The sequence below is a fragment of the Opisthocomus hoazin genome, chromosome 7, assembly GCF_030867145.1.
Source record: "Opisthocomus hoazin isolate bOpiHoa1 chromosome 7, bOpiHoa1.hap1, whole genome shotgun sequence".
Taxonomy (NCBI): domain Eukaryota; kingdom Metazoa; phylum Chordata; class Aves; order Opisthocomiformes; family Opisthocomidae; genus Opisthocomus; species Opisthocomus hoazin.
Window position 1 is genome coordinate 6,097,762 of NC_134420.1, and position 23,861 is coordinate 6,121,622.

Genomic DNA, 23,861 nt, shown 5'->3' on the forward strand with positions numbered 1-23,861 from the left:
GAAAAGCAGTTGTACAAGAATCTCTTCTATACAAGTACAACCAACCTTAAATGCTAAGAAACCATATGAAAAAAAAATCAAAAAATGATGGAACAGACTCGCAAATCATTGACTAAAAAGTAACTACTTAACCTTTTAAAATATTTTAAAATTGCAAACTTTAGGTTGTTTGAACTTCTTGGTTTCTATTTGAAAACCAATGTTGATGCTTTTCTTAAGAAGCATTCAGCAAAAATGGAAAACCAAGATCACAGACTGAATATGTGACATAGCCAAGTGTTTCTATGGGCAAAGTTCTACAGCACAAAATAAAACTACAAGAGCTGTCAGAAACAGTGGTTATTTTGTGCAGTTTAACTTGTAGGAAACTGATGAAGTTCCAAAATTTTCTTGGTATCTAACAGGTAGATGCATGACAGTGACGAACACCACTGAAGTTAATTAGTGTCAGAATTTCATTGTGCATGTCATTGCGTTGCAGCTTGAGAAACCGCAGCCTGGAGCACATTCTAGTGCTGTGGCTGGAGGCAGGAAACAACCTGGATTTATATCCCCTAGTTCATGTCTCTCGGTGAAATGCTTTTGGCCGTGCCATTTACGACGAGAGCCTGATTCAGAAGTACAGAGAACAGGATTTACATTTGTATTATTATTAATGAAGCAGGAGTAAAATTATGGTTTTCTACTTTAGAGAAGCTTGAACTTCTACAACTGCTTCTTCTACACCAGCGTGCAGGAGCAAACTGTTCACTGCAGCAACCTGCCAGTGCAAACGAGGAGGAGTGTGGCCAGCAGGTCGAGGGAGGTTCTCCTTCCCCTCTACTCTGCCCTAGTGAGGCCCCAGCTGGAGTACTGTGTCCAGTTCTGGGCTCCCCAGTTCAAGAAAGATGAGGAGCTACTGGAGAGAGTCCAGCGGAGGGCTACGAGGATGATTAGGGGACTGGAGCTTCTCTCCTACGAGGAGAGGCTGAGGGAGCTGGGCTTGTTTAGCCTGAAGAAGAGAAGGCTGAGAGGGGACCTTATAAATGCTTACAAATATCTGAAGGGTGGGTGTCAAGAGGATGGGGCCAGACTCTTTTCAGTAGTGCCCAGCGACAGGACAAGGGGCAACAGGCACAAACTGAAGCACAGGAAGTTCTGTCTGAACATCAGGAAGAACTTCTTCCCTCTGAGGGTGACGGAGCACTGGAACAGGCTGCCCAGGGAGGCTGTGGTTTCTCCTTCTCTGGAGATATTCAAGACCCGCCTGGACGTGGTCCTGTGCAGCCTGCTGTAGGTGACCCTGCTTCGGCAGGGGGGTTGGACTAGATGACCCACAGAGGTCCCTTCCAACCCTGAACATTCTGTGATTCTGTGATAAAAAGGGTTCTACTTAAATAAAGTGGTGAGGTAGAGTGCTAAGTCTGAATTTCAAATTAGTTTAATTGGCATCATCTTAAGAGGGATGCATCGTCATCATTTATGTTCATTTCTTTTACTGTAATATTCAAGTCTGTCGCTGAGGTGTTTTGCCTTTACTGTGATTTGTTTGCAGTGCCAGTACTGGAAGAAGGCAAATGACCCAAACTGTGACAACGAGAGGTACACGCTGTACATGGAGTGGGCCCGGTTCTTGCGGTTCTACAAAGAGCAGCCTTTGGACCTCATCAGGTAAAATACTGCCTGTGTTTTATTGTATTTACTTGGTTTTTCACTGTAATACAAGCACGCATTCATTTGTAGCTTGATCCTGCTGGGAAATTTTTGCTATTTTAAGATCAGTGAGAATCGGATACTTAACTGGGCACTAGATCCTTGGAGGACATGAGACAGGTTTTTAGTAGCAACTGGGAAAATGCTTCATCTCAAATCAAGCATCTTTCAGTCTAGCCAGCGCTCCTGGGGTCAGGTATGTTACAGACAATTCAGCTGTAGAGGAACACATCCGAAGAATACCTTGCATTTTGTAATCAATGTCTGCCACAATTATTAAAGATTGATTTGAAATTTTGAATTTTCAACACAGACTTGAAAAAGCACTGATAAAATCTGTTGCTGAAACTTGACTTTTAATTCAGTACTAAACCCAAATTTAAACTAACCTTACTCAAGATTTCGTTGATTCAGCTCTTGTGCTACAACAAAAGCATTACTTTATTCACGGGTTACAGTTGCCCTATTCATAACACAACCAGTTGTGTTTTTGTGAATTACCCATTCGTTCTACCCATCTGATCAGAAGTGTTGTGCCCAGTTTCATTTTGTGTAAATCCTTGGAAAATCAAAGAAGTAAATCTTCGTTTATATTTTCCTGTGGGAAAAGGAAAGAGTGAATCTTAAAGCTGGAGCTTCTGCTAGGAAGAAAAAAGGGTCAAAAGAGGCCATATATTTTGTTCATTCAGCTTGTGTGACTTCTCACAGCTAGCTTCAAATCTCATTTTTACAGTGTAAATTAGTGCATTTACTCTTCTGTTAAATGAGAATTTTGCCACGTGTTTCATTTTGACTCTGGTCAGTTTGCTCCATTGCAGTTTTAAACTTTGCTTTGTATTCCTCTTAATTGCATTTTTTTGTATTCAGGAAGTACTATGGCGAGAAGATTGGAATCTATTTTGCCTGGCTAGGATTTTACACTGAGATGTTATTCCTTGCAGCAGTTGTTGGCTTAATCTGTTTTCTTTATGGCTTGTTTACAATGGATGAAAATATGAGCAGGTGAGTGTAATGCTGAAAATCTCCTGGGCTTATAATGGGAAAAGCTGAGCAATGTGAAAATTTTGTTCTTGCAAAAAAAACCCAAGGTAACAAGCTTTTAAGGCTTGTCGGAGCAGACAGATTAGTTCTTCACCTGTCTTTATTGACTGAAATGGTGGTGGAGAGCTAATGCGGAACTTGTGACTAGTAATTAGCAAGACTCAATTTGTAGGCAAAAAGCAATATTTTATTGCCATTTGGCAATAGCTTTTTATATTGGAGTACCTGCAATACATAAAGTCCTAAGAGTACTGCTGACATCTTTCAAAATTGTTTGTTTCAAGTGTTTATTGTTGCCGTAAGCTTTTCTATTTTAATTTATCTTGCAGAGTAGTCCGTTGACCTTTTTGTGCAGGTCAGCATTTGTACTACCTACCAAAAGCAGGAGTACAGGACAGATCAGCAGTATCCTTCCCTCAAAGAAGTTTCCAGTATCTCAGAAGCCAGAGTTTGCTTCTTTTTAAATAAGCATTGTATTTGTTTTTTCAAGGATCCCAAAATTTATTGCATTCAGGATTTGGGGGAGTCGGGGTGTGTAGAGGAAAAGAGGGTAGTCATTTCATTGCTCGCTGTTTTTTACAAGAAAACTTCCAGGAAATTTCAGCCTTGAGCATAAAAGATGAATAACAGGTGAAAATTCTTACCCATTCTATTGAATTGTGTCATTTTGAGACTTAGGGTTTAGCTGGGTTCAGAATTTGCCTGGGAGTACTGCTCTACACGTTCAGATTTCTCTGGATACTGAAGCACTATCCTAGGATTATAAACTTTGTCCACTGTAGTAGTTAAGTAGCGAATTTTACTGTAGATAGCAGAAGCTGAATTAATACCTCTGCTTTTAGAGGAGGTGTTATGAACGCATTACTAACCCGATGCGAAATAACGTGGTTTATGTCTCACCGGAAAGCAGTGCTTGTGCAGTACAGCTCCTTACAGACCTCTGGTTCCTTACTGGTAGAGTCGGAAAGCCTGCACCGAGTGAATTGCTAGTGCTCCTCCTTGTAGCAGCTGCTGCATTTCTTGGCTTGCCCTGACCAGCTACAGGTTAAGAGCAGTGACTGCGACAAGACTTGGCATCTTCTCTGTGAAGTTTCAAATGTTGAGCTTTGAACAAATGAAGCTCTTAATCTATTTTTTTTTAAGAAATTTCAAATAGCAGCTCTTAAGATACTGTGAAAACAGATATGTACAATGGTTTTCTCCTCAGCAAAGAAATCTGCGACCCTGCAATTGGAGGAGAGATCATCATGTGCCCTCTTTGTGACCGAGAGTGCGAGTACTGGAGACTGAACACCACCTGTCAGTCCTCGGAGGTCTGTATCTGGTTCTCCAGCCGCTTGTCACTGCTGTTCGTACTGAAAACTGCTTTGGTACTGACCTGTTCCTGTGTATTCTGTTGCAGTATTCCCATTTGTTTGACAACGTGGCAACTCTTTTTTTTGCTATTTTCATGGGCATATGGGGTGAGTAGGTTTGATAAGTTTTATGTCAAGCAATAAGAAGACAGTGGCCAAACAGCTGGGGGACACCAGGCATGGGAAGAAGGGGAATAGTGGCTTCGCTTTCATATCCTGCCTCAGATGTAGAAGTGGTGAAAGAGTAAAAAGAATTTAAAGTTACAGAGGGATTGGCCTTAAATAAAAGCAAACAAAATCCAGCAGGTATCTACGTTATCGCAAGCATTGCATACTGTAACTGCTGACATTTGTTTCTTTCTTCCGTAACCTAAGGCAGAGTGGTCCAACCTTACACAGCTCTTGTAAGAGGCCTCTCTGCTGAGCCCTGCAAATGACCAGTGTCCCTGTGAGGGGGGAGGAGAGAACGCTTGGGCCCTCTCGCTGGAGGGTGGTCCAGCACTGCCGCTTCATTAGCAGCACTTTTAGGATGAGAGTCACTTGGCTTCTACTCTGGTGAAGGTCATACCTCATAGTATGCTTTGATGATGCAGAAATAGGGGGATTTCCTGACTCTCTCTCTTAAGCGTGGTTTCACTCTGAGTGATGCTTGTTCAGACTAATGATGCTTGTTCAGGCTAAGACCATATTGTCTTGAATGCATGTTGTTTTCCTCCCCTCTGTGAAGGTTTATAGATGCAGAGTAGCGTAGTTATTGTTTCTTATTTCTTTAAATACTTTGTCCCCTGTTTCATACCGTTTGTATGAAATACCATAATTAAATCTTCAATTCGAATATAGGTATTTCATTAACACACAAAGATCTCTCTGTGAGCCAACAGAAAATTTGTTTGTGTATTTGTTATCAAAGGACCTAGCCACCAGCTTTTTTTTAGAGAGTGCTCAAAAAAAATGAAATAAGATGATGTTGTATGGCTGTTTTCCTAAACTTTTCTTGGTTTTATGCCCTGGCCTTTGAGTGATGTGGATTAGTCATTCAGGAAGTACCAGCAAAAGATTTTAGAAATGCAGAAGATAAGCTTTCCTGTGTTTGTGTAAGCCATAAGGCGTCTCCAGTTCAAAGAAGAACAATCAGATACCAAAAGCTTACATTTTGAAGTAGTTTATGGAGGGCTTTTTAAATGTTATGTAGTATTATAACTTTTGTAGTTGTTTGTATATGAAATCAGTTCCCTCTAGTGTTGTAAAAGTTTCTTAAGCCAGCCTCACTCGTATGAAAAGCATCAGACATTCACTGTCTTTAAAGTTCTGCTTATTTGTAATAGCTATTCATGTGTTGCAGGTTTGTACACAAACAATTAGTTGAATTATCATGTTTGTTTGTTAATTCTGTATTGCTATTTGCATATGAAAAGTACTTAAACCATAATAGAGCGTGGTTGTCATAACCATGGAAATACCCATATCCTGTCTTGTATCTGCCTTGTCATCCACTTCTGGAATTCAATTAGCTAATAAACTATTTAATCCATATTACAGTTTTAGCTGTGAATTTTAATAGGTAGTCAATAAAAACAGGTGGATCGCATTATGAGGATAAATAACAGACCACAGAATAGAAGCCAGTGCAGAAATAAGTTTAACCTGGTTCATGAACTTGTTCACTTCTCCCTTAACTGTGTTCTAACATTTCCAAATTGCAGTTACACTTTTCTTGGAGTTTTGGAAGAGACGACAAGCTAGACTGAAATATGAGTGGGATTTGGTTGATTTTGAAGAGGAGCAGCAACAGCTCCAGCTGAGGCCTGAGTACGAGGCAAAGTGTACCCAGAAGAAGAAGAATCCTGTAACTCAGGTAACGAGCCTGCGGGGTTGACGTGTGCGCCGGCTCAGTTGTGTGCTGAAAAATAGTTTGATAATGTGTGAGTTCTGCCTCGGGAGCAAGTCTGTATCTCGTGGCTAGGTGAAAATCTGTGTGACACACAAGCAATGCTGCATTTATACTGGAGCAGGGCAGGCCCTCAGCTGGAGCATCTCCACAGAGCAGTGTTCGTGGTAGCAGTGAGCTTGGCTTAAATAATGTAGAACGTGATGCCAACCACGCTGTGACTGGACACAATAGATTGCATCGAATATCCAAGCAGAGTTTGGTAACACGTCGTTTTCTCGCTGAAGGCATCCAGCTGGTGAGTGCCGAGGTTTGCGCTCTGATTGACGGGTATCAGAGATGAACACTTGAAGTGCCGACAGCAGCATAGCTATGTCGGGGTCAGTAAGTTCTGGAGCTGGTAGCCCTGCCTGTCGAGGGGCTGTCTGCCCTGGCGCAGGGCCGTTGTGGGGTGGCCCTCCAGCTTTTCATCCTAAAGGCAGCAGCAACCGAGGAAACTCAGCCATTCGGCCTCCTCTCATACATGACAGGCACGCCCCGTCTCTTGGACTGTGGCTCTCTTCCTGCAGATGTCTGCTGTTATCGAGGCTTGTGACACAGAATAAAGGAGAACATGGGGGAGTTTTTCCTCTGGAGTGTGCACAACTTTCATGAATTATCCTCTATTGATTTTCATTTCTGCAGGAAACTGATGTATTAAATGAGGAATGCAAAGGCAAAGTTTATAGCTTTCACTTGGTTAACGCCATCTTTACAGTGTCCTTCACATTTCAGGGTAGCAGTCTCCGAGATCCTCACACCTCTAAAAGCACTTTTTCTCATCCCTGCACAATATATGAAGGAACAGTCGTCTTGATTCAAAGATTACAAAAGTGGGACGAGCTGTGGTTTCGTTCCTGATATACAGCCGCTTTGAGGAACGCTAGAGAGATGAAGGTTGCTGAAGCCCTTCGTCTGAAATATAATTGAGATACAATTAACCACACTATTTAACTGTTAAATGCTCTATGTAAATACCTGCTAGGTGTTAATTGTCTTCATTTAAATTTAATTTGGGTAGGATTTATTTGACAAATTTAGGGATGGCTTCATTCCGATACAACATCTACCACCTCAATTTGACGTATTTTTAAATCATGCAACCGCTTCCTACAATTGCATATGAATAACTTACTTTCACTAGTCATAACGCTACTTAGATGAGACAGTCTTCAGAAAAGAAATAGAAGCCTAGCCAGAACCTGGGAAGAATCATTGTTCTATAAACAGTGGCCCTGTCTTTCAGGGCTTGTCTCCTTAATTATTGGGAAATATACGCACTAAGCTGGTTTCTCATGAGATGCAGTTTTTCTGTCTCTCCTTCCCCTTCTGCACACTCAGCATTAATGCTGTTCTTCTTACACCTCCAACTGGTATGCTGTAGTCACCCAGAAATGTTTGATAACCGTGCGCTATGATTCCGAGTGTAGCTCTGCCAAGGTTTTGCTTTCTGCATGCTCAGGAAATCAGTTTCAGATAAATCGAATTTTGATTAGCGAGTTCAGCTAGTTGAAAACAGATTCCTGCCTGCTGGGTGTCATTTGCTAGTTTGCATCCCTGCGTGTGCTCAGACTCAAAGCCTCCCCTTTCTTACATGGCTGCGCAGCGACCAAACCCAGGTGAACCATGGTGGTTGTGCTGCAGTTGAAGGATGGAGCAGGGGAAATGGCACAGGCGGTTCACGGCCCTCGTGTGCCCCGAAGCGTCGGGCTGCAGCAGCGGGTGATGGTGTGAGGCCGGGGAAGTTGTGGGCTGGCTCACAGGCAGTGGTTGCCTATGGCACGGACCAGAGCCCGTCCGCTGGCGAGGTGAATCAGCCACAGCAGGTCACAGCGAAAGATGGCATGGGCATGGGTGAGGTGCAGTTGTGTAATTGTCCTGAGGAAGCTTGTGCTCTCTATTAATCCATGCAGACCTCGTAGGCTGATTTATTTGGACTTCATTTTGAAACAGAAATTGCCCCATAATATGTTTTTCTTATCTCAGAGTGAGATACTGCAGTGTTCTGTTCTTTCTAAGCATGCGTTACCAGTTACCATAAAAATTCAGTGACTGCTCAATCCTTTATTTTATGACACATCAATTTATTACCTTGGTGGGTTTTCAGAAGCTTTTGTGCAGCAGGGTTTAGCAGTGATCCTTATCAATACCCAGCTCTAGCAAACCATGCAGGTTAGCCACGCTGTAGTGTAATTTCCTTTCATTAGATAATGTGCAATACTGAACACATGGATGGACAGTGATTTCAAATAAGTTAATTCTTCAGACTGACAAGGTAATATGGATACAGGTCGCTGAGTTTCTTGCATCCCGAGGCTGGCTTTGCTTTGCTCAGAAAGTTGTTTCCTCATTATTTCTGGCCATGATTCAAAGTTCTAGGTGTAGTGAAACAAAAATTGCCCATCTTGAGGCTTTAATTAACACCTGATTTGGTCATGATGCTAAACTATTTGGCTAGATTATAGCTAAAATCTGGTTCTGCTGATTACAGTAGAATTACTTAATTTACATAAATAATGAGGCATTCCATTCAAACTTAGACTCGATCATTGCAGATTATTTCCTACATTTTCTTCTAAAGTAGAAAACTTGTTGAATAGCCTAGAATGTGTGAAACATTTCTTCTTAGTATAGAATATACAAGTAACTTGTAATAGAAATAAAATGCTATGAGCCTATATAAAGTCACCTGATCTCTATGCTTGTACCTTATCTTTGGCATGTTTTTTATAGTTCGGTTAATAGAGCCTTGAACTGTTATCATCATCAACCAACTGTTGTGACTCAAGACTACAGATAATTGATATTGATAATTGTGTTTAGGAAGTATACTTAGGCAGGTACCGGCAGTGTATCTCCTGAGAGAACAGCACATTACACTTCAGGCAAAATCTCCCTGGTAGAAGCATGCCGACTGACTGAAGAGCATCGCCATCAAGCAGCAACACTTGTAGAACAGCTGCTGCGGCTGGGTTGTGTCAGGGAGAAATGTGCAGCTCAGTTGCAGTTGTGTTTGGCTAAATTACACAGTGTTACCCCAGTGCGTTCGGCACGCTCCGGGCTTTTGTGCAGCAGAAAATAAACTCCCTTCAACGATATATTACAGGTTCAGTATGTTCTGTTAAAACAAGTATTTCCTGGTTCAGTGTTCTTATTGATAATATACTTAATATTGCGCTTGCCTGTGCAATCCTTTGCGCAAGAGGAGCGTAAGCATACTACACTGCCTTGTCCCAAAGATTTGTCAAATTCAGATTATTTTTTGTTAAATCTTCTTCCACTGGCGTTAGTTCTTTAATGATACTTTCTTAATACATGTCATCTGATATTTTAGGAATTAGAACTGGTTGCGAAAAAGAGAACTTTACACGAACATGGAAAATTGTTCATGTGCTATATGGGGATAGTCACCTGGGTAAGCCCTAGCTGCCTGGTGCTGCAGCAGAGATTGGCAGCTAATGAATGCAGCCATTTCTTCAATTAAAGAAAAATAAATTGAAGGAGTGGAGGAAAATACTCTCCGGCTGTGTGGAAAAACATGGTACATCCAAGTAAATGACCATTTTAAGAAACCTTGACGTGAAGAATTTCTTAAAATCCCATCCAGTTTTGGACTCGGAGCTGTAGGACAGCTGACCTGGCGTTACAGCAATAGTTCTGTCCTGGTCGTCTAATGAAGGAGGTGGCCTTGTTCCTTCAGCTACTGATTGATTTTTTGCAGAGGTTTAACCGTGCTTTCCAAGTCCTGTCTCTACTTTTTAGCATTGTTATAGCCACTTCTGGCCTGAATTTTTCTCCCCCCAGCACATTCAAAATCATGCCCTATCTCCCCTTTTAGAGAGAGGGGTTGTGAATGGTTTTCCTCGGATGTGGACGCTTTCCCACAGCTGACGAGAGCTCTGTGTGCTGCTTAGTGTTCGAATAAGATTATGGATCTGTGAACTGTGCTGTGCTTGCTTGACTGTTTCAGGAGATGGAGCCTTACTTGCCTATAACTAGCCAGGCTGTGCGGTTCTGCATCTCGGGAACTACAGTGTTGTTCTGGGTGAGCATCGTTTTGGATCATCACTTTTAACACGTACCACAGTTGCTGATCATTGCTAATCATGACATTAACACAGACTGGTTTTAATCATGATATTAACGCATGCTTTTATTATTGTCCTGCAGATTTATTGCTGTCATGCAAAATGCACTTCAGATTAAAAAAAAAATGACCTTGGAGATCTGTAATTAATTAGTAATGTGATTGGACATTTTAGTATAGGGATAACTTTTTCTCTGGCTTATGTGCTGTTAACAGACCATATTGAAAAAATTTGTAGAAAAGGAAAAAAAAAAAGTATTATTCAGTACAATGAAATATCTACATATTCCTCTGTAGAAATTTCTGCAGAGTGAATTTCAGGGTGAACACTATAATCTAACTTGTCCCTTCTGTCTCCATTTCTATGAGTCTGTATCCTTCTGCACTATTTTTTTTTAATATTGGTATTAGATTATCTGCTTTTCTTGTGTTAACAAAATAATTTTATTGAGTTCAGTGTATCTAATATAACGAAGTATTTTGCCTGTGTATTTTGCATTTCAGTGCTGCTGAACTCATACCTATAAAGAATAAAATTTAAGAACTATAATGCATGAGGTTTTATGTCTTATTTTAGAAGTTGCATGCATAGAGCTATACTAAGCTGTAAGTGTATTTCATATCTCTCTCCTTTCCTTAGGTGTCTCTGATTATAGCTAGCATGATAGCTGTGATCGTGTATCGGCTTGCAGTGTATGCTGCCTTTGCCAGCCTGATGGAGAACACTCAAACCTTCCAGCCCATCAGGGGGTTACTGACCCCTCAGCTGGCAACTTCAGTCACAGCCTCGTGCCTGAATTTTGTCATCATCATGATACTGAATTTCTTGTATGAGAGAATAGCCATCTGGATTACTGATATGGGTAAGCAGTGTACTTGAAGACACGACTTCCAAGGAACCACTGAAGGTAGAACCCATCTAGAGGTGCTCTATGCAGTTGTTCCCGACTCAGGCACAGTGGCAGCGCTAGGACGTCAGTCTATAGCTTGCAGCAGTGGCTGAGTTGTATCTATGACCATAGTTAATATTTTCTCTGCTTTTGAAAAGTTATCATAAGCTGGTTTCTCTTAGTGTAACGTTTGCTTATATTAAAACTAGTCGCAGAGACAGTTGTAGTTCTGAACGTAATTAAAAATTATCATGTGTTAGAGTCACCAAGGCAAGATCAAGCTGTCTTGGTTTAGTAGGATTTCAATCAGAAATACTGAAGATGTATTTTTAAAAATAGATCACAGCTTTCACGACCATCTTTACAAGAAAACAGACTAAATAATTATGTCTCTTACTTTGGGGGAAAAGGTAGGAGGATGAGGAATGGGATAGGACAGTACATTTTTCTTTTTTTTGTTTGTTTTTAGCATTGTTTCCCTTAGCTGTGGATTTACAGTGTTGGAGTTACAGAGGTTGAAGGCAGAGATTGAGCAGGTTGAGAAGTTGGGCCCGAGATGTGTCGCTGTGGCTGTAGTCACTGGTAGCAGTACCTGCAGCAGCCTCGCGCCCGAGCTGGAGGAGCCGGCAGGACCAGAAAGATCTATTAGTTTTGTGGCAGATCTTATGTTTGCCTGTTGCTTGCTTGCTGAAAATACCCTTCCCTAGAGCCCTGCTTACCTATTTTATTTTGTTTGCCCTGAATGGTTTAGATGTCCCTGCAGGTGCTTTATAGAAATAATTGCAGAATATTCAGCTCAGGGAGGGGGAGAACTGAAAATATTAGGTATTTGTAGTTCGTACAGCTGTCATAGAAACAGTTGGGTGATCTTTTTTTATGAGGTCTGACAACTGGAATCAAGAATTGAAAGGTGTTTCTCACAGAAACTTAATGGGATGTTGCACTGGGTTTATTTTGGCTTATCATATACCCTCTCTTGTCTGAGACCTGTATTGCTTATCTCACTTGGCCAAATTAGACCAAAAAGACAGACAGAACAAGTAATAAGTAAAATTGCCCCTAGCAAAATCAAAAACAAACAGAAAATCATCATTTTTTAATCTTTCTGAAGGGCCTGAATTATAAGAATGAAGGCTCAGCAGTGTTACTTTGCTGCTTGCAAGCATGTGGAGGTTTCATTTCTGAAGTGTGAGCACTCCCCGTGGCAGTCGGTTACAAAGGGAAAACCTGTGCTGGCTGCTGGGGGCCTGGTGCCCTCCTCCGGTGGCCGTGCCCGCGGCCGAGCTGTGGGATGCTGGCTGCCGCTGTCGGGGGTGTCTCTTCCAGCGCCCTGCACTCCTGAATTCCCTAGAAAGGTTGGGCCGGGTTTTGTTTTCAGACATGCAGGTAGAACCTGGCTCTGGTGCTCTGAACGTTGTGTGTCTGACCTAAACAGCTGAGCAGCTCGCTGACAATTTTAATGAGCTGCAGCCTAGGCAGACTGCCTCACCTGGGTACTGCCGCCTCGGTGGTACACGCTGATGTCATGTTCCCAGTAAATACCTTGTGTTCTTCTGTCATGGAAACCTGCGCCAAGCCTGGAAACGTTCGTTTACTCAGATATATAAAATAACCTGACCACAGGGGAGGCGAGTTCAACACGCCTGCCAGGTCCCAGCCAATTCAGAGGGACTTGAATGCTTGTGAATGTACTTTCTTCCCCTTTTTCACAGCTTGGCTTCGTTATACATTATCATTTAAGAGGACATTTTACCAATAATGTGCTTAGGGCTTCCTGCTACCTTTAAAAACGGAAATGTGATGGAGAATGTGATTACAAAGCCAGGAAAATCTTACGCAAAGGCTTGGTGATGTTCAGTACCACCAAGATGGATGTATCCTTCCCTATTCTTCTCCCCATTATGAGCCTCATCTTTCAGAAGAGGCACAGGGCCCATCCAGTTTCTGCTAATTTCAATAGAAGTTACACACATACAGCATATTGAAAAAAACAATACTATAACATACTCTTCTACCACAAAGAAAAAAAAGAATATTCTTCATCACATGCATTGCCAACAGTGAAATTTACATATTTTAGGAGCCCCTGCTAGTTAATGCTGGAGTTTCATCTTGGATCTCCTAAAATACTGTAAGATTTGGGGATGGGCAAGTGCTAGTGGATAGTAGAAAAAAGGGGAAATTGAAGCTTCTAGAAGTTTCAAGATGGAATTTAATTTGCCTGCCTGCTCAGAGCATTGCATTGTAAATTAAGGGTAGGGTGTCTGAGAGCAGGAACTCCATCTGCTGAAATCTTTGTAGGTGGTTTGTTTTTTAGTTTTGCTTTTCCTTTGGGATGTAGGGGGCTGTGCATGATGAGTATTTATGAATCTGTATCCTTTTAAAAGGAATAAAGGAAAATTAAATTACTGTTTTCTGGTTTCACAGAGATTCCCAGAACTCATATGGAGTATGAGAACAGGCTCACAATGAAAATGTTTTTGTTCCAGTTTGTCAACTACTATTCATCCTGCTTCTACGTGGCCTTCTTCAAAGGGAAGTTTGTTGGTTACCCAGGTGCCTACACATACATGTTTAATCGTTGGCGAAATGAAGAGGTAGGACTTTCTTGATTAAGGTGGATTGAGTTGTAATAAACTAGTTTAAACTCTTTATCCCCTCCAACGTGTGCAGTCATAAATTGCCGGCTGCAGGTTTGGTCTGGGATGAGCTGGGCCTTAGCTGGCCATTCTGAGGCTGATGGAGGGGCTTCCCAGGACTCCTCCTGCCGTTGCTAGTCAGGGAAACACCAGCAGTGAAAAATCTGGGGCTCTTAGTCACAAGGGTGAATAATCAAAAAGCTTTTCTTCGCCCCAGTTCTGCTGAAATACCAGTGGATCTCACCATAGGTCTTAAAAGTGATCCTCTGTGTTGAAGAAAGCTAGTATAAATGGTCATCAGCTTTTTGAGGCACTACGTCTTCAGAGCAATTGTTTGGCAAAAGGCACCTCTGTAAGATTTTGCTTTTTTCCTTGTATCATTGCTAATTATGCTGTTTGTACAGAGATGGAATGAAATATTGTGAAGTGATGCCTGGTAGTTGATAGTGGAGGAAAAACTTCATGCAAAACACAATGAAGTAATGCAGTGCACTTACTCATAGAGTGTCTTCTAATACCTGTCTGGCTGCCGAAATCTTAAGAAGGCCTCAGTAAAGACTTGAAACCTTAAAACTGGTGTTCTCAGCAACCAGCAAGGACCAGATACTGTCAGGTATTTAAATACCTCTGGTGTAGGGATACAAATAGAAAACGTGGGTCCTTGGTAGGCCGGAGCTGGTCTGGTGTTGAGAGCTGAGTGCTGTAGATTCACCTTGCTGGGGCTGTGGGGTGGCTGCTGCACACAGATCCTGCTGCCCCGTCTTTGCGTATCTGCACAGTGGTCAGCCTGGAGCATCTCTGAATTACTCTGTCTTTGAACAGTCGTTAGGTTTTGGGGTGTGTTTTACCAAGCACATCGAGCGTCGAAAGCCCTTCTGTAACAGCCTTCCTGAGAAGGTATCTTAGCTGGCAGTCCAGGTGAAAATTCACTGTTGTCCTAACAAGTTTGAAGAACTCCTCCTTTCCTTCGTTTATACAGGAGTAGAATATAGTTTATCTGGGTAATGTCTATTGTTCATGTCCATTAACCCCCAGTTTGTCTCTGCCAGTGTGATCCTGCGGGCTGTTTGATAGAGTTGACGACTCAGCTCACCATAGTCATGGCCGGCAAACAGATCTGGGGAAATATCCAAGAGGCCATCGTACCGTAAGTTCTCTCTTACGCCAAGGTGCCCGTGTTATAGACAGAGGAAATTCTTGGAAGGAGTGATGACACGTATTGCCTTATGAAGAAGCTAAGAAAAATTCTGTAAATTAAGCACGAATTCTGACAAGTAGACTTATGTTACAGGGGCTTTTGGCCTCTCTTTGTGAAAACTATACTTGTAAAAGTATATTGCAACAAGGAGCTTGCTTAGAGAAAGGGATACTTGATCTGTTTCTCTCATTGTTAACTTTTTTCTGCATATACAGATGGATTTGTAACTGGTGGGGACGCCGGAAAGCCAGAAATAATCCAGAAAATTTATACAGTCGCTGGGAGCAAGACCATGATCTGCAGACATTTGGAGCCTTAGGCCTGTTCTATGAATATCTAGAAATGGGTAAGTTTAGAAATACACATTTGGAATTGAGGACAAGACACCTTGTACCGACGCTTCTGAAAAAAATAGCTTCTCAGTTAATTGTTATGGGTTGATGCCATCACTTTCATCTGGTAAGCAGTAGATGATTAACTGCTGGAAGTCATTAAATAGGTCAGCCCAATTTTTTTTTTTTTTTTTTTAAAAAAAAAAAAAAAGGCTGCCTTTGCAGCTTAGACCGCAGGGAATTTCACAGAAACGCTGCAAAGACTGCTTGGTTCCCTCACTGGAGTGGGGAACATGATTCTCGGCGCAGCCGGCTGTCTCGGTGCCTGTTCTGTTCGTGTTCCCAAGCATGTTCTCAGCTGCTGTCAGTGGAAGCTCTATGCGTGGGGTGAGTGCCACACGCCCGGTAAGGATGGGTACCGCAGATACGAGATCAGAGAGGATCCGTTTAGTTTTAGGTTTTCACCGATTAGCGCTTCGCCAGAGTCCGGGAGGCCAGCAGAGGGAGCATGGGCAACAGAATAGGATTTCTCAAAGGTAACGTGAACAGGTCACTGTGTGAAATTACTTTACAAAACCTGAGAAACCAAAACTAGAAATTGAAGCCAAACTAAATCTAAAAGGCACTAGAAGAAATACTAGTATTTGTCTATTGGAAGGACATTTGTTGAAAAGTGGTCCCTTCTATTGTTTTATTTGTACAGAAATAATTATTGCGTAGAGCTTTGCAACTGTATTATTGTCAGTTCATACATGTCATGATATTTCATACAGGGTTGTGATCCTGTGAAATTCATGCGCTAAGAGCCATCAGTGTTGTCAGCCGTGCCTGTTTGTAGACATCCTTGCTCTTCGTGAATCGGAACTGAACCACTATGCTCCAGCATTGTCCCGGGGCTGCTAAGCTAGTAGGAATTTTGTTGCTTGTCTAAGATGAAGAACTGATCCAGTGAAATCATGGAAGAGCTGATGACGTGTGGGAATTTATTTTTATCCACTGCCTAAACTAGACAAGATGTTCTATTTCCTGTCTTTAAAATACAGTGGCAGTACTGGCTCTGCACTGAGGTCTGTCACATTCTGTACCGAGAGACATTTCATTTTGGTAATGACAAATGGGGTCACTTTTGTATTTTATTTGCAGTTCTTAAACTAATGTTAAGACTCCCCAGTGGAACTATTACGTACAGAACTGGTATTAATATTTTGACTAAACCAATAACAACAGGTGGAATTAAAGTTGTGATAAAAATGTTTCCTCTTTTTCATTTAGGAGCGTAGCTGAGAAGTAAAAGGAGAATGGGCTTGCTCTGTGCACACTGCAGGAGAGGAAAACTAGCCTTTTTAATTTTATTTTATTTTATTTTAAATTACTTCTCCTCTAATTCAGAAAATTGGTGTATGAGTATATTCCCATTCCCCTGGTTATGTTCCATTCATGAGAGGAGAGCTTCAACACCGTGAAAGAATTAGTATCCAGCAGTGCTGGCAGCATCATTTGACAGGACCCGAACGCCCCGTTCCCTTGGGTGCTGCTGAATGAATGGCAGCCCTGAGAGACTGGAGGACTCTTGGGACTGGGACAGGTTGTCACTTGGCTCGGCCAGGGCTGGAGATGACTTGTTGTGCAGCCCAGCAGAAGTTTCCCGTTTGTGTGTGAGTGGCAAGTTGCATGTTTCGTTGTCACCCTGAGGGTACTTCCAGTGGGGCAGATTTTGGCACTTTTCTTTTCTCCCTTGCAGTGATTCAGTTTGGATTCATTACTCTCTTCGTGGCATCCTTTCCCCTGGCTCCCCTGCTTGCTCTGATGAATAATATCCTGGAGATTCGAGTAGACTCCTGGAAATTAACCACTCAGTACAGGAGACCTGTGGCTGCGAAAGCACATAGCATAGGAGTTTGGCAGGAAATCCTCAACGGAATGGCCATCTTGTCTGTCGTCACTAACGTAAGTATGTTAACTGAGCTACATCAACTTTGATTTTTTCCACGTACTCGGAATTTTCAGGTTTAAAAATCAGCTGATGCTTTTTCTTCATCGACAGTATTCACTTTATCACATGTTACCGTACGGAGATATGGTCAAAGCATTGGGTGGTTTGGCTTGTCCGTATGTTGACGACATGCAGCCTCCAATCCACACTTCCTTGGACCGTGATCTTTCATTCAGTTGTCTGTGTTCTCCAGCGTTTTGGAATGGGATAAGCCAGTCTGAAGCTTAGTCTGATGAAGCACACTGATTGCCCGAAGGGGACCATGGGGGACAGGAGAGGTGGATTAATTCTGTCAGCCAGATGACATTTCTGTCTTGTCGCTGTGAGGCCTATTCTGTGGGCATTCTGCTCGTTCAGCTGCTGCTGGATGCCCCTATGGGGACAGTGCCTCAGAGTACTTCTTATAAACTGGAAACTAAATGTTATGCTAGGATTTAATTTGAAGTGTAATGTAAAGCAGACTGCTGAGCAAATGAGAGGCCTCTTTTTAATGTAGAATATTAAACAGTATCAAATCTGCAAGCGTCTTGGGCAACAAACCCACTTTCAGATACTGCCTAATTAGCAAGGTACCTGAGCGTTGTATCTCAGTTTTCCAGGCACAATGTGCTGGTAGCCATTGTTTCCTTTTTAAATACAGCTGGAGAAAATGGCTCCCCTTCCTTCATAGGGTGATCATGCACTGGATTGGAGTTCGTCCGTTCTCCCAAGAATTCAAAAGCGCATCTCCCCTTTCACTAAGGAGTGCTGTTATCACAGACAGAAAACAGTTGCTGTGAGGGGTTGTTTGGGATTTGGTGCCTGTTGTAAGGACTGTTCACGTAGGTTGTTCGCCGAGGGCTGGGCCTAGCGGCAGAGGCTGCAGTCAGCATCTTCTGCCAAGGCAAAGTGCCCTAATCCTGCTCACCTTTGCTGAGAAGATCCTGGGTTATGCTGCGGAGTCACAGTACCAAAACCCCTTTATGAAGCTGCTCACGTTTTGTGTGCCACTTCCTTAATTTCTTTTTCCAATTTCTTTTTCAGGCTTTTATTGTTGCATTCACATCAGATATGATTCCTCGTTTAGTTTACTACTATGCTTATTCTGAAAATGAGGACTCGCCTATGTCTGGATACATAAACAATAGTTTGTCAGTGTTTCAAATCTCAGATTTTCCTGAGAGAAACAAGCCTAAACAGAATCCAGAAGGCCTTGACATATGCAGGTTGGTGTAATAATAAATACTTACCACTTTGTTTAGAATTCAGCATAAAAAGTCAATGCAGATCTAAGTAGTCCACTAGAAATCAAATGACGTTATTCTCATCATTCTAAAGTATGAGAGGCAGTATTAAAGCTATTAACAAGGCCGTGCTTGAGATGGTAAGAGATCATGCCAGTAACGAAGAAAGTCACCTTTTTGTCGTTTAAGACAGTCTCATTGCTAACAGTTTTTTGTTTGGTTTTGGTTTTTTACTTAATTAAACTATTGATTTTTGAGTAGTGAAGGAGATTTATGTCTCTAAGGTTGCAAACTGCAGCCTTTATTTTCAAAGGTTTTTAGGCTGCACTGTCAAAGTGGACAAGGAAGTATCATTAATGGGATGTTTAGGTTCCAAAGCTGAAGAGATACATTATTTAAAGTCAATCAGTCCTGTGCTAGATAGCACCAAGGATCTGGGCCATCCTGCTTTCGTTGAAATAAAAATAGGCCTTTCTTGCTAGAAGAAGCATTGGAGGTTCTAGAAGAAATGAGAAAGAACTTTCAAGAAGTCCACGGTAAAAGAAAAGTTTTGATTTGCTGAGAAAAAAATCCCCAAACGAACCAAACAAAAAAAGCCCAGCACTTTAAGAAGCAGCTACGTTTGTACAACGTTTTAGCTTTAAAGCCCTGGGAGTCTTTATCCTACTTATCCGTGTGAGTGTAGAACACGTACTCAAGACTGTCCTTCCATTACACCCTGCATCTGTCCAGTCCGTCATCTGCCAACATCTGTCACATTTATTCAATACTTCTCCATTACCCTGTGATGCAGTCCATCACTCTGCCCTGTATTATTTGATCATTGCTTGAAAAAAAAGTGACCTATGTACAAAATTTCCCTTCTCACACATCCTCATCCCTGCTCTGTTGCTGCGGATGTGAGGGCGTTTAAGCGAACACAAGATAGAAACAAATAGGGAGGCAACCTTTTTCTGCAGAAGGAAACAGAGCGTTTAAAACAAGGGGAAAAGGTTCCCGAAGTGACAGCTGTATTTGCCTGTAAGTGTCGCTGAGCTTGTAGTCTGTCTCAGACTGAATATGACATTTCACCTTTCTGTGTCGTTCTGTCCAACAGGTACAGAGACTATCGATATCCTCCGGATCATGAGAGGAAATATTTGCACACTATGCAGTTCTGGCACATTCTTGCTGCAAAACTGGCCTTTATAATTATTATGGAGGTATGTTCCCTACCAAGTTTCCTTCAGAAATTGGTACCTTATAGATTCTCCTAATGTTACAGAAAATGGAATTGCTGAGAGTATAAAACAGTTTCTTCCCTAAGTAATACCAAATACTCATGTCCTAAATGATTACTGTAACTACATCTTTTCAATTCAGGGAGTTAACGTCAGGTTAAATAAAACAGCAGAATAAAAAAGGTTTTTATGCAGATGGAAGAGACATGAACCACCAGGACTAGCACTTTCACTCCTACTGGTTTCATTAAAGAGCTGTGTGCGAGGTGACTGCATTCAAAATCCAGAAGTCATTTTGCGATTATGTATATTGGCTAAAAATAGCTAAATCAATAATTTGGATAGCTGGCACTTCAGAATTAAGCCACCATCTTGCAAGTTCTGAAGGGAGAAGGGAGTTGTGAAAGTGCTCTTGTCTTACCAGGTCTCAGTGCTGAGCGTTGTCAGCACGGCCGTGTGAATTTTCTAAGAAACCACACAGAGGTATCAGAAAGTGCCGCTAGGGATTCAGAACCTGACACTTTCCTCTTGGCTTTACTAATTGATAAATAGTTTGGAATAGTTTCTCCATAAAAGGAAGTGTTTTAATCTTCGTGTACGTCTCAGGTACACATTAGTTTGTTATGTATTGTTCCAGGACAGCCAAATGAAATGTATTCTGTTAGTGAACAAAAAGTGATCGATTTGGTGTTAGGCGGAACAATTGGTGTTTCATTTAGTAATGAGTTGTTACATTTCTCCTGGCTTCCTTTTCTTTTGTTGCAGCATGTTGTATTCATCGTCAAATTCTTTGTAGCATGGATGATTCCTGATGTCCCCGCAGACGTGAAAGCCAAAATAAAACGGGAAAAATATTTAACGCAGAAAATCCTACATGAGTATGAGCTTGAAAAACTGAAGGAGAGACTGTGTCAAGGTGATAAACGAGCCACGGAAAAGGAGTTCATCGCCACAGAAGGGAGAATGGAGTTATCCAGGGCAATGTAGCTGAAAAAACAACTGTTTGGGATTTAGCTCATTTTAGCTTTTTTTTATCTGTGAGTTGCTCAGTATGCATCATCTTGAAAGCCATAGGACAGTTTCAACCCTTTGCTTTCAGTCCAAAGATTTTAGACTTTTCTTTAAGGGTCCTACTGAGCATTCTAGGTTTAGCAAATCCACTTAACTGTATGACTTCGGCACTGTTTTCTATTTACCCATCACTTTGAATAATAAGTGTAATCTTGTAATCCTAGAATTTGGATTCCCGGTGTAGGGAATGTTACCCTCAAAGGGCTCACGGGATATGATAAAGTCGTTACCACCAAGCCCTCCCCTGTTGCTAAACGCGAAGTTCCAGGCTGTATCCCAGCTGAATGAAAAGGGTATCACAGAGGACTCCTGCTGTGGAAAATGCTGAGAATTACTGGTTTTATGACATGATTGTTTAAATAGGAGAACAATTCTGATACGAGGGTTAGGGTTTGGGGCTTTTTTTGTATCCACTGTGTCTTAGGAAACATTTCTTTGCAGCTTTGAACTTCTGTACACTTTTCAGAAGGAATTGATTTTTAAAGATGTATTGGCTTAATTCCACTTGGAATTATTTATAGGCACAGAGTTCAGTTAATACACACTAATGAAGGAAAAAAAACCCATAATCTATTTTCATAGATATCATTTGCCAAAGAGTTTGCTCTTTAGATGTAAATATTGTGGAATCATCTAATGACAGTGTTTTTTGAAAAGACATGTACAATTTGGAGAAGTACAGAGCATTTATTTCTCAATCTCAAAAACTGCCATTGGAAGGTCGTGTTTGACGTTAGTTTCGGCCAGAGCTGCTCCTTTGCTTGGATTCTTTGTTTGATTCTCTGGGAATGCCAACAAGGGGCTAAAGCTGTGTGGTTGTACTCGATGCGTACTATGGAGTATGACAGCACAGCGCAGTGCCTTGGGAGCTGGATGGTTTGTACATGGGTTTGTATTCAAAAGAATTTAAGCATGCCAAATAATCTGTTTACATCGTTATTGTCCTTATACATAGGAGCCGGGGGGGTGGGGTGGGGGTGGGGGTTGATTTGGTTTCTTTGTTTTTAATCTTTAAGAAGGATTTTTTTTTCCCTGTTTAGTCATGGGGCTTTTCTACAAAGTTATCAAGTTTATAAATATAGAACTACTTGTGCAAAGTAGCTACTAGCTGTTTGTGAATGCGCCCTCATTTTATAATTTGAAGCAGTTAGGCATTTTTATGATTTTGCTGTATATTTAAAACATATTGACACTTCCATGCTTAGTGCCTTGTTTCTGTGCGTTTGGCAAAAGATGTGAAAATGATCGCTGTGGGGAAATGCGTGTTTCCAGTGTGTGCTTGCAGGCATCGTGATACTGTGAACCTGCACACAGAGCTGTACAGTGTTAGCCAAACCATGCCTGCCGTGGCACACCTGTGTTTCAGTGCTACGCGAACTGTTCGCGGTCATACCTGGACTGCCTAGACACCGTAGCGCCAGACTGTTGAGTTCTCTCATGCTGAAGCACGCTAGCTAGAGAGATTAGAAATTTTACTATATTTGCACTTTGAAAGTTATACTTCCTTGCAAGTATACACAAAAAATTTAGATTTGTATTCCGTATCAGCCAAATGATGTACTGTTTACTAGATACACGACTTAAGGTTTCCGTATTTTGCTTAAGCAGACCTAGCCTACGTCTTGGAATACTTGGCTAGTAACCTTAACGTTGTGACAGAGTTTTAAATCAACGTCTTGAGTGGAACCGTCATTATTAGCAAAAGATTAAACGTTGAAGTGCCTACCTCGAACAAACATCACATGGTTTGGCTGCCAGTCAAGGCGTTGGAGCAGATGTACATTTCTCGTTACTGTAAGTTATTCAGCTTCATTCTGTAAGTTTGCTTGAGAAATCAGGCACGTTGGCAATTCACGTTCGTGATGAACTGACCACGTTCTTGAATATTCAGATGTATTTTAAGTGGTGGATTTATTGGAGGAATGCATGTATAAATAAATTAGCTCTGCTGCTTAATTTATAAGCCAAAGAAGAGTATCAGTCACCATAATTATGTATGCAACACCAGAATTTACACAATGCAAGCACTTTGCTGCTTCTTACACGTATACTGTTAACTAAAATGCTTAATTTAGACCTCGCGGTTTTGTTGCTGTTAGCGATGCAAACAATCGCTTCAAACCGTAAGGTGATGAGATGCAAAATGACACTTCTATGCAAAATGTACAATCTGATTGAAGCTGAAAACAGATCTGAAAATTCAGCATTAGATGCACTATTCCTGCTGACGGACCATTAGTTTCTGCAGGTCCCGTAATAAAGTGTCCTAATATTCTACACTTGAAAAGGTGTTGGCGAAACAGAGGTGTTGTGAATGAATAATGCCATTGAGAAGCAAGATGGAGGAAAACAAGGAAATACTGTAGTTTGGGATACAGCATTGAGATGCAGAAGTGCCCTGCGTGCAGACCCTGAGTTTGATGTTTTGACACCTCCTTCTTGCTTTTTTCAGACTTATTTTTTGGCATCACTTCCTATTTAATGCTGTACAAACAGATATTTGCGTATGTTGTATCATACAAGAAAAAGTGGAAAAAATCTGGGATCAGCTTATTTAAAAAGAAATCTATATATCTTGAAATATATCATTACACTTCATAGCATTACTTCCTCATATATAGAAACTGTTGAAAAGAGAATGTGTTGTCATGTTAAGAGCTAATGTCACGTAACAGTCATATTAAGAGCTAATGTCACATAACAAAATAAGTCTTAACACCTCTATACAGAATACTTCTCCCTTACTTGTCGTTAAGCAGTATTTTGACAAATTATTATTAGTATGATTAGGGTTATAATGGTTCACACACACATAGATTTCCTGAATGTTCATGAAAAGTGGCAAAAATAAGAAAAATCGACTGGTCAGTTTGAGGATGTGCTCATTCTTACTGTTGGAATACTTGATTTTGGTGTTTAATAGAAGTGTCTAAAAGTGTCCTTTAACCAAAATGAAGATGGTTCTGTGTCGGAACTACTGTAATTTAAGCAACAGTAGATTGCTTCATTAGAATCGGTTAGAAAATTGGCCTTTCAAGTGTAATACAATCAGGGATATGTTTTTTCTTCTAATTAAAATTTAGTATTTTTACCTTGGAAGGATTTAGTGTGGTATGTTCTAAGCTAATGACTGCAAAAGAAGAGTGCTAGTACAAAACACTATACTGTTTTTTCTAGAAAATTGTTATTATGC

At 41.3% G+C, this 23,861-nt stretch overlaps 1 protein-coding gene across 5 annotated transcripts in view; it reads left to right on the top strand.

The window, feature by feature from the left end:
- Positions 1-21,625, top strand: part of ANO5 (anoctamin 5) — a 60,176-nt gene extending 38,551 nt beyond the window's left edge. For all 5 annotated transcript variants that reach the window (XM_075426967.1, XM_075426968.1, XM_075426970.1 and 2 more), the window contains 14 exons: positions 1,535-1,650; positions 2,560-2,694; positions 3,941-4,046; positions 4,136-4,196; positions 5,792-5,943; positions 9,986-10,060; positions 10,743-10,965; positions 13,420-13,589; positions 14,681-14,778; positions 15,045-15,175; positions 16,903-17,108; positions 18,178-18,359; positions 19,474-19,579; positions 20,363-21,625. In XM_075426967.1, the coding sequence (XP_075283082.1) occupies positions 1,535-1,650; positions 2,560-2,694; positions 3,941-4,046; positions 4,136-4,196; positions 5,792-5,943; positions 9,986-10,060; positions 10,743-10,965; positions 13,420-13,589; positions 14,681-14,778; positions 15,045-15,175; positions 16,903-17,108; positions 18,178-18,359; positions 19,474-19,579; positions 20,363-20,584 (1,983 nt within the window). In that variant the 3' untranslated portion in view covers positions 20,585-21,625. The remainder of the gene's footprint in view (positions 1-1,534; positions 1,651-2,559; positions 2,695-3,940; positions 4,047-4,135; positions 4,197-5,791; positions 5,944-9,985; positions 10,061-10,742; positions 10,966-13,419; positions 13,590-14,680; positions 14,779-15,044; positions 15,176-16,902; positions 17,109-18,177; positions 18,360-19,473; positions 19,580-20,362) is intronic.
- The last annotated feature ends 2,236 nt before the right edge of the window (positions 21,626-23,861 follow it).